The sequence below is a fragment of the Thunnus thynnus genome, chromosome 10, assembly GCF_963924715.1.
Source record: "Thunnus thynnus chromosome 10, fThuThy2.1, whole genome shotgun sequence".
In the NCBI taxonomy this organism is placed as follows: domain Eukaryota; kingdom Metazoa; phylum Chordata; class Actinopteri; order Scombriformes; family Scombridae; genus Thunnus; species Thunnus thynnus.
The window spans coordinates 6,369,142-6,386,343 of NC_089526.1; the positions used below are offsets into that span (position 1 = coordinate 6,369,142).

Here is a 17,202-nt window from a genome sequence, read left to right on the forward strand (position 1 = left end):
TGCTAGTTTTAATTTGCTGGCTGCTGCTTGTGTAAAGGCTCCACAGAGTGCAGCTGAACATTTTGTCCTGTTTTGACTTGGTTTAGGAGAAAAATGGACTCAGCGGTGTGAAACTGTGGAAATTGGATCGTTTACCTGACTGTCAATGAAAGAGTGTGGGAATACTTTTTCACAACAGTCGGATTTGGTAAACTTGAGAACATTTATCACTGAATTGAGTCTTTCTAGCACCGCAGCACCGGCAGTTTGTATTGTTTCAACCTCAAAGTGAAAATAGATGCTCTCAGATTGTACAGTGGAGTGTATTAAAATATCTGAGTTGTTGAAAATGATCCCATGTGAGCAACTGCAGTTCACCTTGTTCAGTTTATTTATGTTCCCAGTGATCCACTGTAATCACGGTTCTGCTGATGGCAGGTGTCCAATGATGGCTACAGCTACAGTAACGCCAAGATACTGACTCTGTATGATGGAGCTTGCCAGATCTGCAGCCTCAACACCGAAGTCCTCTGCACCCTGAGGGTAAGGACGTCTTGATGGTGGTTTAAATTTAGTAAATATGGATCAAAAAGTTGAAATATCTCCTCAGATACATTTTCACCCACGCTCTCCGCCCCATCACCTCACCAACACCTCAGGTTCATTCAGCTCTGCATCAGCTCTACAGCTCTAATGCCATTTGTGCTGCAGAAATTTGGTGTTTACAACATGGAAATGTAGAATTTAAATCCTTTAGCAATGCTCAGAACCAGTGCCGATTCGAGCCGAGGTGGCGCCCTCGGACAGATCTGTTCCAGATATGCATAAATTATACAAAATTTGTGACTGCATATGCAACCTGCTGTTGTATGATGACTACTACAGGTATTTAATCTACTGAAAATAAGACAGCAGATGTGATGCTGGTATAAGATAATTTAACTCAGAACAGATGTACATTTAAATCTGCACCTAAATGTGATAAAATATATATCAAAGTGAGGCAAAACTCTCTAACTGAATGTTTTTTTTGGCGTGCCATCTTTGTGATGGTGTTTGTTATAACAGGTGGTCTGAGTAGGCAGAAATACAGGTTAAAAAGTCATCCACCGATGATGTGGAGGGTGCGATTTGAAATCTGCACGTATAACTGCATTTTTGAAATTGTTCATTTATCTGTTTCCCTGGTGACCTGAGAATTTGCCAATAGCTGCTGCTGCTGCTCACAGCTCACAGCTCACAGCTCACAGCTCACAGCATGCATTGTGGTGACAGTCATGTTCAGAGCTTCAGCCTTATGTGAATGTGAGTGTCAACAAGAAATGAGCCGAAATCAAGCATGTGTGCCTTGTCAGCCTTTCCTGAAGAAATAATATTCAAACAGTGTGTAGGCAGTGCCTATGAGGCTCCTTTATCATCATGCAAACAGATCATTTCAGCAGTAAGAGCTAATGCATTAACATGTTAAAGTGTTGTGGAAATTGTCTGAAAACACTAAACACACATGAAATAATACACAAAACACTGCTGGGTTGAAGATTAAAAACTATTATTGAGACAAACCTCAATAGGAAGGTCAGGCAGTCTCAAAGAAAGGAAAATGAAATACACCTTATATAGTTTTCCCAAAGACAAAGAAACAACATTTGATTGGATAACATTGTAAGGTTACATACATTCAACCAATTGGCATAAGGCCATGAGGTGCTACATGACCTGATCATGTGTTCACGTCATGCATGTTACACGTACATGGAGTTTAACCTCCATAAAACAAAGGAGACCAGGGGGCCCCAAACCAAACATAGCTCTTGACATGTTTCACTGAGTTAAAGTCCAACACACTTCCTTTTTTGGGTATAACATACCCCCTCAAAGAAGCAAATTATATCACCTGTGTTTTTATGACAAAAGGTTTTGTGTTTTTTCTGCAAGAGCAAGGACTGAACATTCAGCAGCTGTTAATAGTAACAGTCTTTCAGTGATGTTGAATGTGTGAGGCATCCACAGTTTGACTTTGTTAGTGTGTTTCAACAAAACTGTCCTTGTTCTCCTGTTGCCATGTTCTGTTTATGCTTTTCATGAACCTGTGTGGCTCACTGAGGTAGGTCTTGCATAAATGGCCACCAAATGTTTTGTGTTATGAAGGGCAGTTTGTTTCAAAGAGAAATAAACACTGAACATTTTTTTTTTTTTTGTTATTTATTGTCTTTCCTTCCCAGGAGAAAACCTGCAACATTGACGGCCTTTGTTACAGTGAGGGGGAGTCCAATCCCAGCATCCCTTGCCTCACATGCCGCCCTGACTCCTCCAAACACACATGGTCCATAGCAGAGAGTACGTGCACAAAAAACGTCAATGTTTCTAATCTGGTCTGCCTCACAGATCGCATTCTCACATTCTGATGTATCCCACACACAAAGTTTTTCATGTGTCACTTCCTCAGTAGAGCCGACGTTGGACGACCATCAGTGAGTTTTGTGGCTGGTAGTCGCTCAGGGTTGTTTTGATCGTTTGTCAGCAGCTCTGTGCAGATTGGAGCCACTGATGTTGCTTCAGTCAAACGAGGACAGTTTACTTCATTGTTACACTTTCTGACTAACTTTACTTCTTTAACTCAAAGTAGGTCAGATGGTGATGAAATGATGAAATATGTAGCATTAACTTGAGTTAAATCACTGATCTAAAGTATAATGATGACAAGACATGGTGTAATGATAATTGATTAGGCTGATTTCATCATGCATGAATTCTATCAATTAATCATTTTTATATTAAACCACTACTGGAGTTTTGAGGCAGACACTGATTATTTGACTGTTGAAGAATCTGATAACAATATATAAACCTTTTGATCACCTGCAGTTTGGTTAGTAAGCAGTTTTGACCAAGATATGTCAGTTGAAACTTGTCAAAAAGAAAACAATCACAGCAAATGTAACAGTAAACATGTAAACACTAAATGTGACAGGAAATTAAATTAGTTTCAATAACTGGTTGCCTCGTGGTTAAAATACATACTCTGATCGCAACATCCCTGGTTCGATTCCAGCCGGGGTCTGATATTGTGATGTCGTCTCTTTCTCCCTCATTTCTTGTATCCTCTCTGCTTGAATAAAGGCGAAAATTCCCCAAAAATATTACAAATAAAAACTATAAGCGACTCAACTTTTCGACTCAAATATATAAAAATGCAGCCATGTTCTAAACTATCATAAACAGCAAGTTCAGTACTGTGTGGTGTAGATGAGGCTGCATTATGAATATTAATTTTTTGATTAAAATAGCCCGTCACCAAATTCATCTCTATGACATCTACTCTTTTCATGTGCATTTCCAGCTCTGCAAAAGTTACTTATTGGTCTGTTTACACCAGTAGAGACATTTCTGTGATAAGCTGAAATCAGGTGATAATGTCCACCTGACTAATATGAAGTTTGGGCTCCATCAGAATGAATCCTGGGCAGAACTCTTATGTAAAAAAATGACCTTTTTTCAGCTTCTATCACAAATTGGCCTAATTAACACAGATTTATTCTGTCTGTATATCTGTATTACACTGTCTGGCAAGAGTCTGATTTATGTTCAATGACCTAATTTCAACAAAATCAACACTTTATATGTATTATGTATTTTAATTGTAACCTGGGTGAAAAAAAACTTCTATAAACTGCCCTGTGCAGATTTAGACTTTTGCTCATACTCTCTGATTCCCACCCTTTCATCCAGTCTTTCACTCACCACATATCGACTCACTTATAGATTTATTGAGTCTCTTACTGTACTTATCCCCCCTCCTTTGTGTTTCCCATCAGAGAACGAGCCTCCGGTGCTGCAGTCGTTGCCGTTTCATCTCCGATCCTTTCAGGGAGAGATTTTCATCTACCAGCTACAAGCCCGGGACCCCGAGGGCTCAGCGGTGCTCTTCACTCTGGTATCGGGTCCTGAAGGTGCATCTCTGTCTCCGGCCGGCCTGCTGATCTGGAAGACCACAGCTGAAACCACTGACACACACACGTTCCAGTTTATTGTGACGGACGACTGTAACGCTGAGACCAGAGCCTCTGTACAGGTAAGGCTTTTTCTTTAGTGTGACCAGAACAGTCTTCATACAACCATTTTGAAGTTTTCATTCTCATTAAGTGTGAAGTGCAAGTTCATTTGAGAGGTGGAAAAAATGACAATAGCTAATCAGTTCACTATAACCAAAAAATTATCATTCTAGTGGAAACTTTCTGGTTATAAGCCTGCCAGGCCTTTGGCTCTCAAAGCCTTTACTTATTCCTGCCACTAGAGGGGGCTAATGATATATTGTTATCTGCTAAAGGAGGTTTGCTGTGTCACAATTCCATAAAACACATTAATGCTATGCAGGTTTTGAATATGTAATGCATTTACACTGAAAAAGTGACAAAACTAAGATGTCAGGATGCATAAATACTGAATGTTCTTGATTTTGCAATGCACAAAAGAAAATGGAAGCGCTGCTCACATTTGCAAAACATTCAAACAAATTGCAGATGGTGGTGAGACAGCTCCAGGAAAATTTCAGAAAACAAAAATTAAGGATTTTATCTTTAGAAAAACATTTTCCTTTCTTTTTATGTCGTTGGCAGTGTGCGTTTCAAAGTCACACTTTGATTCGCGTGCATAATTGTGCACACATGCCTTTGCTGTTTTAGCTCCAACGCTGTGGAAGAAACTCCTCAGTACCAGATCAGCTGAGTCAGTGACTCAGTTTTTAAAAAGCTTTTTAAAAACCCACCTGTACAGACTGTCATTTGGCAATATTATAATGTCCACTCAAATGTTTTTGTGTTATTCTTTTCATATTTTGTCTTATTTCTCTGTGTTTGACCACTCCTTGAAATCCTTGTTTTTATTGTATTTTCTGTGTATGTTGTTCTTTTAGTCTTTACTTAACTTACTTACTAACCTTTTATTTCTCTATGTTGAAATATATGTGCAGAAATTGCACCTATATTTTGTGGTTTTGTATTATGTGAAGCACCTTGTAACTCTGGTTTTGAAAGGCGCTATAGAAATAAACTTTACTTACTTACATCTTGTATAATTTCCTGCTAGTAGAAAATGTTAACAAGGATTGATTTCTTGTATACTAACTGCAAAAACAATGTACCATGAAAACTGGTAAACAGTACATACAGTATACTAGTAATATATAGGAGTAGTGAGCAGAAAAACTACCTCTTTAAACCCTCTTAAAACCCTCTTTATTTTAGCAATAGTAAATGATAAACTTGAGGTAAGATTAAGTGTCTTTCTAGCAGTATGAACATTTCCAGAGACATGAAATACACTACATCTATTAAAATCTTGTTTTCAGGTCACAAACTTGTGTCCAAATAATGAATCAGAATAAATCTGTGTGTGAATGTGCCTTTTCCTGTTTTTCCTCAGGTGTCTGTGCACTCCTGTGATTGTCTGAATGGTGCTTCTTGTGTAACCAACACCAACCTCCCTGCTGGCAGCGGGGAATACATTTGCGTGTGTCTGGATGGATTTAAAGGAGAAAGGTGTGAGGTGGACATCGATGACTGTAAACCCAACCCCTGCAGACTGGGCCGCTGTATTGACGGACCCAACTCCTTCTCCTGTATCTGCCCACCTGGAATGACAGGTACTGATCAACCCTGCAGATCTGTTCCCTTCAGACAACCACAGTACACATAATAAAAGGTTTAATGTTTTTATTTAAGTAAAGAGCATTAAAGAGTATTACCTGCCAGGCTGCCAAGTGGAAAATGGAGGTTGATGAGTTTGAAAGAAGCAGCAGGAAAAAATTAGGGAAGAAAATAGAAGAAATTTCACGTTACAGTGATGATAGTGAGAACCTAAGAAAAATCCACTTGGTTTGACTGGGAGCAAGGACAGATTTAGCGTTCTCAATCAATCAATCAATCAATTTTTATTTATATAGCGCCAAATCACAACAACAGTCATCTCAGGGCACTTTTCACATAGAGCAGGTCAAGACTCTTTAATTTACAGAGACCCAACAGTTCCCCCATGAGCAGCACTTGGCGACAGCGGTAAGGAAAAACTCCCCTTTAACGGGTAGAAACCTTAACCTGGCTCTTGGTGGGCGGCCATCTGCTTTGACCGGTTGGGTTGAGAGAGAGAAAGAAAGAGGGAAAGGGGGAGCCAGTTGGCAGGGAAGGATGCCAACAGGACTGCGAAGGACCGCGAAGGCTCGGCCTGCAACCCAGGGTTTCCTGCGAGATGAGAAAGCACAAAAAAAGCAAAGTTAGTGACATGCATTGATGTTACATGAATGCATACAGATGGAGACAAACATGAAGTAGTGAGTTGGATTAAGGACAAACTTGGCGATGTCAACTTAGTGATCATCGTTGCATGCGTGTCACAGAAACACCTGTAGAAGGAGCTGGAAATATCTGAGTTAGATGGTTACCAAGTGTTATGTTTCCCACTTCATAGAAGAGTTCCAATAAATGGTGTTGTTGATGGTCGAAAGGTGTGAAACAAGATCTGTTATGTTGCATTTTGAGTCAGAAATCCTACCTGACAAAAGTATTCTTAGATTATATCAGTTACCCAGTACGGCCTTTTGTTCCCAAACCCATTCAGTGCAGACGTTGTTGGAAATTTGGACACGGCTCGCTCGTGTGTAGACATGATTTTGGGGATATGTGGGTAAATGTGGAGATGAGAAGTGCAGCAGCAGAAACTGTGGAAAAGAACCCAAGTGTAATCAATGTGTCATGAGGCATGGCAAGCAGACCGTCCAAAGAGAAAGAAAGAGAGATGGAATTCATGAGGATCAGGTCCAAGAGAAGGCTTAGCCATGAGGAAGCAGCTAGGAATGGAAAGATTCAAGAAGTAAAGGAGAACAAATCAGGTAGGCATGATGGATATTGTTTTTGTAAGGACAAGATTAAGTTCTTAGCATTTTCTGGCCATGGCGATAAACTGTGCCGCTGAGGCAGAAAGGAAATCCGAGAGAATAGAGATAGTTGATGCTGCGAGAAAGTTTCTTGACATCAGGGAAATTACCAGAGAGGAAGTGCAAGAGAGGCTTTTAGGTCTTCTCAGAGTCTAAATCGAGAAGTTATATTAGAGAATGGGATGATTATTTTCATTTTATTTTATTTTATATACAATAACTTAGATTAGATAGGAGAATTTACTTATTTTCAATCCAGTAGAAGGCGGTGATGCAACATTTTGGATGCAAACCGCCTCTAAAAATCCAACGAAGAAGAAGAAGGCTTCAGAGGAATTATGTTTGAAGTTGTGACCATCATTTCTATCAGCTTTACTCATCAAGTTCAATGCTGAGAAATGCAGACGGTCATGCTAGAGACTGCTTTACAAATTCCAGAGTTAATAAGTTTACTGATTTTTCTGGTAAAATGGGAGCAAATGCTGTCTAGACTGTTGAAAACAATCATTAAATCTGACATTATCGTCGGGTTCAACTTTGACCTTCAATACTGGAGTGATTTATTATAACCAAAACTTCAGAACTGGTTTTACTTCCAAAAACAGTAAATGGTTTGAATTACTGGGGAATTTGTTTTTAATCTGTCTCGATTCTTACTGTTTGTGGCACTTTTCCCGTTGGACTGTGTTGATAAGCAGAGGCTACGTGTTGTCAATGCATCCCCAGATCTCTGTTATCATAAATGAGAGAAATATGGTAAATACACTAAATAAACTTGATTTTGTTAGTTTCCAAAGTCAAAAATGCAATCAATCTGAAAATTTTTATTTGTTATGATCAGCAGTTCTATCAATCCTCTTTATATTTGTAATATTCAAGTATTGGTTCATACTTGTTTTGTAAGTGTTTCCACATCACATTGTCTGGTGTTTCATGTGTCGACAGGCCATACATGTAGAGAAGATATAGATGAGTGCGTCTCTCAGCCTTGTTTCCCTGGAGTGGGCTGTAACAACACTCTGGGCTCTTTCATCTGTGGAGTCTGTCCTCAAGGATACAGCGGTGATGGGAAGGACTGCACTCGTAAGACCCCTCTCTCAAATTTTATCTTGAAAATGGAGAGTTTGTTTAATAATGTTCATCTACTGCTAATTCAGCTTCATAGGCAGCAAGTGCACCTCAAAGATATGTTCATTTGTTGGTTCATTTCTAGAGTTGTACATCTATCTAGTTCTTTCTCTAGGATTCATGCTTTCATACATCATTAAGGATATTTCCATCGTCCAGCGGAAAGTCATCCTCATCCTTTTGTTTCCAAGGTAACCAAGATTCTCCGATCAAAGCGGTGACCACACCGGAGAGAGTACCGCAGGTTTCACTGAGGCCCAAACCGTCCAGCCAGTCGCCGTGCGCTAGAAGGCCGTGTTACCCGGGCGTTCAGTGTTTTGAGAGCACACATGTGTCCGCAGGCTTTGTCTGTGGACCTTGTCCTCCCGGTCTCCATGGAAACGGATGGATTTGCACAGCAACAGGTGAGAGTGAAGCAGTTCTTTCAATTCAAAACTGATGTTGGTTAAAGGACAGTAGTGACCATGTTTTATGTTTTGTAGGTTTGATTAAGGGATATTTATAAATGGAAAGAAGCACAGTAGGCTTTACCTTTTCAGAAAGTCCTATTTGAAAAAGTAAATACTATTTAGACACATGTTGATTATCATGTGTAAATTGTTTTATTTTATTCTCACATGTTTTACCTATATGTGGAAAATGCTGTTCATGTGTGAAAAGTTCCACGTCACTTGCCATTATATGATTTTTGGACAGTTTGGACACACTTTCTCATTCCAGTGAATGGAAAAGTGTGTCCAAACTTTAGACTGGCATTGTACATGTTTTTTTTACTTCACAAATTCACAAATTTTTACCTGAGATTTAATTGAGGGTTGCACAATATTGTCAAAATTATTACTTTTTTGTTAAATAGCATTTCTGTGACACAGTGTCTTTTATGATAAGGCTTTGCAGTAAAAAACAAAACATTTTTTAAATATTTCTTTGTCTTACTGTATATATTTTTTTATCTGATTGTAGTTGAAGTTGTATCACTTGTTTGTTCAAACAAAAGAAATCTAAATATGTTGATATGGTAATGTTGAAAGCTGTATTTCTGTTATTTTTTAAGTCATATCCTCTAACTTCCAGTGTTTTACAGGTCAGGGGACAGTCGCCACTGGAGCAGACGGGCATATTCATATCACCAAATTAGATTCCAGCAAGGAAACGATTCCCACCTCCTCCTCTTCCTCCTCTTCTTCATCGTCTCCCACCTTACCCAGACGACTCCCTGACAGGAGGACAAGACCGGAAGCCGCCACCAACACTACTATCAGGAGAGTTCATTCCACTGTAAGAAAGACCCCCCAGAATCAAACTGCAACCAGAGTCTTCACGCCGACCTTCCACCGAGGTCAGCCCAGTGAGGTGGAGCTGACCCCCGGCCTCAACACTGGGGTCAAATGGGGGTTACCGTCTCACCACGTGACCTGCGCTGACTCTCCCTGCTTCCCCGGTGTCCCCTGTGAGCCCACTGTCACCGGATCCTTCAGGTGTGGGCGCTGCCCGTATGGTTACACTGGAGATGGAGTCACATGTAAAGGTAATGAGGCTTATAAGATGCAGCCTCCTGGTTTACAGACATTTAAAACAGTACAAACAGTATTTACACTCAAGCCCAAAAGAAAAATAAATACATTGTGGCACTAAATGGTCCAAATCAGACTATTATACTATTCATTCATTATGTAAAATGGCTGGTAAGCTGCACATTAATTATATGAAAGTTCCATTATTATATTATTTGTAGGTGATGCTATTTTAATCAAGATTGTTCCCAATTCACTAACACTTCCAAACACCAACTTTTTAAATTGTGCAAAACATCAAATATGAATGATTTATAAGTTATAAGGGGCATTTGTACAGTAGATCATTATACAGTATAGTATGTTTTGGCAATTCAAACACTTAGTTTTAACAAAATAGAAGAAAAATATCTACTGATTTTAAGAAAACAATGCACATTTTAAGATAACCACGTTTGTCCAAAGTAAGAAGCAGATATTGTGTCTTTTGCAGTGAAATAAGTTGAACAGGCATATCTGACATAGCCGTACATAACGGCCTTTTCAAGGCCTTGTTTGGAGCTCTGCTTTATTTACATACATCTCCATCATTATCAAATAGTGTATTATTTTTTCAATTAATCAATTTATCATTTGGTATTTAAACAACTTTTGCAATAACATTCTTCTTCCTATGAATGAAAAGCTGAATTCAGAAGCAGACACTCTTGTTTAATTTAACACACTCAGTTCATTGACTTCCATTATCTTGATAATGGAAAATCTCACTTGTGGCCACACTGGCTGCTGTTCAGCAAAAGTTATACTGTCTTGCTTTAAAATGAGGAAATAATATTGACAAAGAGCCATCATGAAGTTTCCAGAGACGAAAATGATTCCCTTAATTTGCTCATTTTTGTTTTTACCAACCAAAAATACATGCAGATGGCCTCAGACAAAGGCATCTGAACTTGCTTTAAACTCTCGTCCAAAAGGCTTCTTCAGACGCCTTTTGAATATACCATGACCCTGGATAACTGTCAATCTTCACAGAATGTTTGGTATCTTTATAACAAGATAAATATTTGATTTTGATTAGTCTTTGATTAATACTTTGTGGATTGACTGATTTGAGTGGATTAAACAATTGTTTGTGGCATGTCCACGTGTCCTAATGGTTGGATTTCTTCCAGTAAACCTGCTGTGATGTGTTTCAGCTGTGTGCAGGTATCAGTGTGGGAGGAACATGGAGTGCACTCTGCCCAACACCTGCACCTGCAAGGAAGGCTACACCGGATACAACTGTCACATAGGTGAGAACGAGGGAGGTTGGACAGAATATGATTTGTTAAATTATGTGCTGGAAACCTAGTTTATTAAATCATATCACTCTTGAAAGAAACGGTGCAACCCAGAGTTCTTTGTACTCTGTCATGACTCATTACTGTTAAATCACTTGTGAAAATGAGGCTACTTTAACTCATTGACTGATTTTTTGCCACTTTTCTTCCCTCTCAGCTGTGTGTCGACCTGACTGCAAGAACCAGGGAAAATGTGTAAAACCTAATGTGTGTGAATGTCCTGCAGGCTACAGTGGGCCCACCTGTGAGGAAGGTAATCTGAGCTCATATTCATAGCAGTCTAACATGATGACACACACACACATTGCTTCACAGAATACTCATGAGTATCTTTACAACCCCGTGTCGGTGTGTAGCAAGCTGTGAGCCGCCTTGTCAGCATGGAGGCACCTGTCTGGCCAGAAACCTGTGTACCTGCCCCTATGGATACGTGGGACCCAGATGTGAAATCAGTGAGATGCTATTTAATTACTTTTGTGGTATTTAATTACTTTTGTGATGTGTTTGTGAGTTTTTATAACTGTTATTTATTCAAGGAAGTCTCACTTTTGCAGGAATGCTCAGATCACATTTTGCACAGTTACACACATTGACACCTGGAAGTTGCCCAGTACAACCACAGTCTGATCTGCTGGAGTGGTTGGGGTTAAGGTTCTTGCTCAAGGGCACCTCAGTGGTGGTAATGAGGGAGGGGCATGCGCTGCTTTTTTTTAACTTTCCCCACCCACACTGGCCCAGGGACTGAACCGACGACCTCCCGGTCATAAGCTCGCTTCTCTAACCTTTAGGCCACCACTGCCCCCAAGATGTATTACTAACAGACTTTGTTCAGATTTACAGCGCAGACTTAAAAGGAATAGGTCAACAGTTTGGGAAATACACTAATTTGCTTTCTTGCCCGGAGTTAGATGAGAAAAATGATACCATTGACATGTCTGTATGCTACTTCACCCAACACCCCATTAGCTTAGCTTAGCTCAGCTTAGCTTAGCTTAGCATAAAGACTGGAGGAAAACAGTGAGCAGGAAGACCTCTAAATCTAATAAGGTTGAATTTTATAGGTTCTTGTAGGCGTATTTAGGTATTTTTTAAAAATAGATTAATATCATATTACACATATTATATAGATATCACATTGTGATTTCCAGAGTCTAGGATTAGAAATGAAATGAATTAATAATGAATGCTATATAAATTGACAGAGTCCTGATATTTAGATAGATCGTGTTGTATTACTGAAAAACACTGTCCTTTACTCCCTTATCTTTAAAGTTCTACTCTTTAATAGATAAAATTAAAAAAAAACATGCATTTTTTTTTTATCTAGTATCTGCAAATCTTCTTGCTGCATACAGCCTGGTTCACTCAGTCTGTAGATAACCCAGAGAAACTGAGGGCAAAAAAACTTCCACCAATCACTGGCTGCTGCTCATAAAGCTCACACAGTGATAACTGAAGGTGACTCAGTTGAGCATATCAAGGAGGGGAAGATATTTTCTGCGATTAATTTTGAGTTCATGTAGCTCTAGACGTCCATTTGGAAGTGTAATCATTTTATCTGTCTCAGTGGTGTGTAACAGGCACTGTGAAAACGGAGGCGAGTGTGTTTCTCCTGATGTCTGCAAATGCAAACCTGGCTGGTACGGACCGACATGCAACTCAGGTACAACATGACATCTGTAACTAAGAGTATATTCAGACTGCAGCTGCAAAGTGTCTCCATTTCAGTGTTTTCTTCACATGTAACACAGATCTAACATTTTACAGCGGGTGCTTTTGACCACAAAAATTGGATCTGAATGCATTTGAGCACTCCAACTGAAACTTGTCAGTGTTGCCATGACAATAAAGTAAATCTTACATTATGCTCTGGAGACAGCAAAACATAGACTGTGGATTCAAAAGACATATTTTGAAATGCAAATATTAAATCTTTGGAATCTAAATATGGCTCTTTGTACCCTCTGCAGCTCTTTGTAACCCTGTGTGTCTGAATGGAGGAACATGCATAAAGCCCAACATCTGTGCTTGTCCCAGTGGCTTCTATGGCTCTCAGTGTCAAATCGGTAAGACGATGATAAATACAAACCACAGTGACACACGCGTTTTACCGCTCTGCTGTTCCAACTCTGAGAGAAATTGTGAAAAAAGGAAATGTAACCTGATCTTTGAGGTGGTTCTTTAATACACTAAGAATCAGAGTTAAAGCAATACAATATATTGTTTTGCTGATATTGTCTTTTCATTTAAACTCTGATATTATCAGTCAACCTATATGATGAAGATCCCTTTCTGACTACATAAAAACAGATTGTAAACCCCGTATTGGTATTTTTATGGTCAGTTTTTCTTTGGTGAAATAATTATTCATGTGAGAGTGTAACATTTTCTAAATTCCCCCTTTACATTTACTAAATGTGAGTCACCCTAACCCTAACTTTATACAGAAAGTGAATTCTTGTATGTTAGCGACCAAGTTAGCTGCTCTGTGAGGCTGTACTAAGGAACACAGGTGTTTTGAGCTAAATGCTAATGTAAGCTAATTAGCACTAAAAACAAAGTACAACTGAGGCTGATGAGAATGTCATTAGTTTTGCAGGAAATTAGTCATAAACCAAATTATTGGACAAATTTTTTACTTGATGGTGGCACTTGATTAAAAGTTAAGCAATCACCAAAATGATTACAATTCATCCTGAGAGGAACACTGATGTCTGTGCCAAATTTCATGGCAATCCATCCAATAGTTGTTGAGATATTTCAGTCTGAACCAAAGTGACTGAGAGACTGACATTGCCATTCATAGAGCCGTGCCGCTAGCGGGGCCAAAATTTGCCAAATTTAAAGAATTATTTTAGCGGAAACATCTGCACCTGTAATACAAAACTCTCTGCAGACTTACTCTGCTCCTTCTGAAAGAAAACATACAGTAGGTTCTAGTGCTAAAGGGTTTATTTTTACTCATAATATGGTGATTATTCACAAATCCCTGCAGGAAGGCTTACTTCACGTCCCCTTTATACAGAGAGGTCAGAGGTCAGGGTCAGCTACACAAACCCAGAACTAGCTAAGGGGCCTTTCTTCCTAATGAATACAGCAGCTTACTGTTAAGGCTTTTTATTGCAACCACTCATGTAGTCCTTGAGAACAAAAATGTGACATTTCAGTTTGACTTTTCAGAAATTGGCATAATTATGCACAAGAGGTTTGAGATGATCAATAATTCCCAATGCTAGCTATATCTGATTTAAATTTCTGCCATCAGCCATGTGTACAGTGCCTCCTTGTATCCTCACAGCTGAATATTGTTGTGTTTCAGCTGTATGCAGTCCTCCTTGTAAGAATGGAGGTCAGTGCATGAGAAACAATGTGTGTTCCTGCCCTGAAGGCTACACAGGAAAGAGGTGTCAAAAGAGTAAGTCACTAACATCACCACCTGCATATTTGAATGCAGCTTTATTTAAAATAATGGTTGCCATTGGCAGCTCACAATTATAAATATGTTGGGGAGGGAAAATATGGTCATTGAATGTGTAAATGTGTTCCAGGTGTGTGTGAGCCAATGTGCATGAACAAAGGCAAGTGTGTGGGACCCAACACCTGCTCCTGTGCGTCAGGATGGAGAGGGAAGAGGTGTAACATACGTGAGTGACTCCATGCTTTATTCATACACACCAGATGCATCACAGGTAATATAAAAAGTCTGCACATTAACTTGTTTTTTTCCTTAGACGTAGGATTGGTTAATTTTAACCTGCTTCCAGACCGCTACTTTGCTTCCCACATGTCAAGATGTGTTCAGTGATTCAGATAATGAAGTGAAAACTAAACAGGAAGTCAGTCCGATCATCAGTCTTTATTGCAAAATTGGGTTGCAACAGAGAAAAGAATCTATTCTCCTACTAAAGGCTCAAATCAAATATTCAGAAGTCTAATGGTGGTGAACTGAAACAGTCATATAGTCACATTGACATTTTTGTATTCTGTTATATACACATACAGACGGGTGACGGCCTGAATGCTTGACCCCTACAGTGAGGGGATCTGGTGGCTCTGTTATGCTTTGGGGGGCATTTTGCTGGCGTGGTTTGGGTCCACTTGTCCCCTGAGAGGGAAGGGTCACTGCAAATCAATACAAAGATGTTCTGAGTGATCACCTTTATCCTATGATGAAACATACTGATGGGAGTGGTGTCTTCCAGGATGACAATGCCCCAATTCACATGTCCCTTCAGGGTGATTCAAGACCTGAAGATCAAGTCCTGCATCACCTTGGCGGGGGTCATTTCACAATAATGATCCACTCGCTGTACTTTATCCCTTACTTGTCACCTGTTTGTATATATTTGTCAATACATGCAAAAAATTCTAATTCCATTTTCCTGTGTTTTACTATGGAAATCACATCACTTTTCATCCATGCAAGAACATGTATCTTTAGTGATTATGCCATTATGCCTATCATAGCAGGCTTAAATAAATATGAAACATTAAAGGTCCAAGGAATACACAGTCTACATTGTCTACTGATATTTCTAAGAAATTAAACATTTCAAACTTTCTCTTGCTGTAATTATTGGCTGACAGAATTCAGTTCGTTACAAAATCTTTGGCACTGGATGCGATTTCAGCCCAGTCAGAGATGTCATGTGGTAGATTTGGTGCCATTTGCCAAGCTGTTGCTCAAGTGTTGTTTATGCCTCCCTCTCTGTTCTCACTGTAGCCGTCTGTCTGCAAAAGTGTAAAAATGGCGGCGAGTGTGTGGGACCGAACACCTGTCACTGTCCCATCGGGTGGGAAGGTCTCCAGTGTCAAACACGTGAGTGTACTAATCGTGTTATAATATCCCACAGTGATGGTTCAGTTTGAGTACATTCTGGCTAGGACATACAGTTACTAACTTACCTCCAATTTTATCTCTACATCACTGTCATATTACCATTTTGCAGTATGTTGACAGAAGACTCTCTCTATTAAAATATTACTGTATTAAAATACATAACTAGTGTTTTGATCTGTTTGTTCCTGAATTATTTAATATCAAGTGTTTGTGTAGTTGTAGCTAGTAAGGATATACTATCAAAATAAGATCAAGTTGTTAAAAAACATCCTGTGATGTTGATTCCCTCTAGCGGTCTGTAAACAGCGATGCCTTAACGGAGGACGATGTGTGCTTCCTGACTACTGCCACTGTCGGAAAGGCTACAAGGGCCTCACCTGTGCAATAAAGGTCAGCAGTCGGGGTCACACCTCATATACAGTATATGGCTCTGTGCAGTGGGAAAAGTATTAAATGGTACCAATAACTCCAAGGTTATTTCCTCTGAGGCTCCCAACACTAAAAAAAAAATCACTGTTACTATAATACCTTTAGGATCAAAAGGCTTTCAGTAGGTTGTGTTGAACAGTGTCGTATGTGAAATCTAATTTTGTTGAATTTACGTTTACAGGCACCACAAGTGTGATGAAAAAGAAATGGAAAGTGGGATGAAAGAGGCTACGAAATGCACAAAGCAAGAAGAGAGCACCATAAATTGTTTGCGCGTATGACTGTGTGAGTGTGTGTGCGCGTGTGTGTGTCAGTGGATAATGGATATTGGCATGTGCTTGAATGTGTGGCACGCTTGAACGCTAACGGAGGGACTTGATGTATTGCACTTGTCTTTTTGTCCCTGTATATCACTACCTCAAGGCTCAAGGTAACACATCTGTTAAATGCATCGGCAGTGCTTACGGACGTTTTATACAGAGTGTTACTGCACAGTATTATGTACAAGAAATAAATGACAAATCTGTCTCAATGAAATTCATAAGCTGTAGGTTATTACCAGCACGCTGTAAGTGTTTTTCACAATTTAACCAAAATTATAGCTTTTATAAAACTGATGTGCACTGTTTGTTTCTTACTTATGAGAAAAATACAAATAAGTCTGCTTTATGAATTATGCCTAACGTAGATGATACACATCAGTAACTTGTTTTAGACTGAAGATGTTGCGATTTACAAAAACTGCATTTGTTTATTTTTCTCAGTTGCTTTCATTAATATATTGTTTGATCAGGCCTGTTTTAGTTTTTGACTGTTATCCATTTACACTGATGTCAAACATGTCAATCAAAGTAACATCCACTAATGTTGGAGTTACATCTTCTTCTGTTTCCTTAAAAAAATCTCCATCAACACCAGATTACACTTTGGTACAAGTAAAATGTGTCTAAATAAAGAAAATATACTATTTCTATGGTTTTTTCGTTTCGTTGAATGATGCAATTCACACTTTTATTTATTTAATAACACAAATTACAGTATAGT

At 39.2% G+C, this 17,202-nt stretch overlaps 1 protein-coding gene across 1 annotated transcript in view; it reads left to right on the forward strand.

Annotated features, from left to right (window-relative positions):
• vwde (von Willebrand factor D and EGF domains) overlaps window positions 1–17,129 on the forward strand; it is a 35,304-nt gene extending 18,175 nt beyond the window's left edge. The window contains exons 15-31 of the mRNA XM_067600637.1: window positions 418–522; window positions 2,202–2,316; window positions 3,795–4,051; window positions 5,401–5,620; window positions 7,853–7,990; window positions 8,227–8,439; window positions 9,120–9,563; window positions 10,746–10,841; window positions 11,047–11,142; window positions 11,246–11,341; window positions 12,457–12,552; window positions 12,860–12,955; window positions 14,209–14,304; window positions 14,438–14,533; window positions 15,613–15,708; window positions 16,022–16,119; window positions 16,340–17,129. Coding sequence (XP_067456738.1) covers window positions 418–522; window positions 2,202–2,316; window positions 3,795–4,051; window positions 5,401–5,620; window positions 7,853–7,990; window positions 8,227–8,439; window positions 9,120–9,563; window positions 10,746–10,841; window positions 11,047–11,142; window positions 11,246–11,341; window positions 12,457–12,552; window positions 12,860–12,955; window positions 14,209–14,304; window positions 14,438–14,533; window positions 15,613–15,708; window positions 16,022–16,119; window positions 16,340–16,354 — 2,373 coding nt within the window. The 3' untranslated portion in view covers window positions 16,355–17,129. The remainder of the gene's footprint in view (window positions 1–417; window positions 523–2,201; window positions 2,317–3,794; window positions 4,052–5,400; window positions 5,621–7,852; window positions 7,991–8,226; window positions 8,440–9,119; window positions 9,564–10,745; window positions 10,842–11,046; window positions 11,143–11,245; window positions 11,342–12,456; window positions 12,553–12,859; window positions 12,956–14,208; window positions 14,305–14,437; window positions 14,534–15,612; window positions 15,709–16,021; window positions 16,120–16,339) is intronic.
• Window positions 17,130–17,202: the final 73 nt, after the last annotated feature.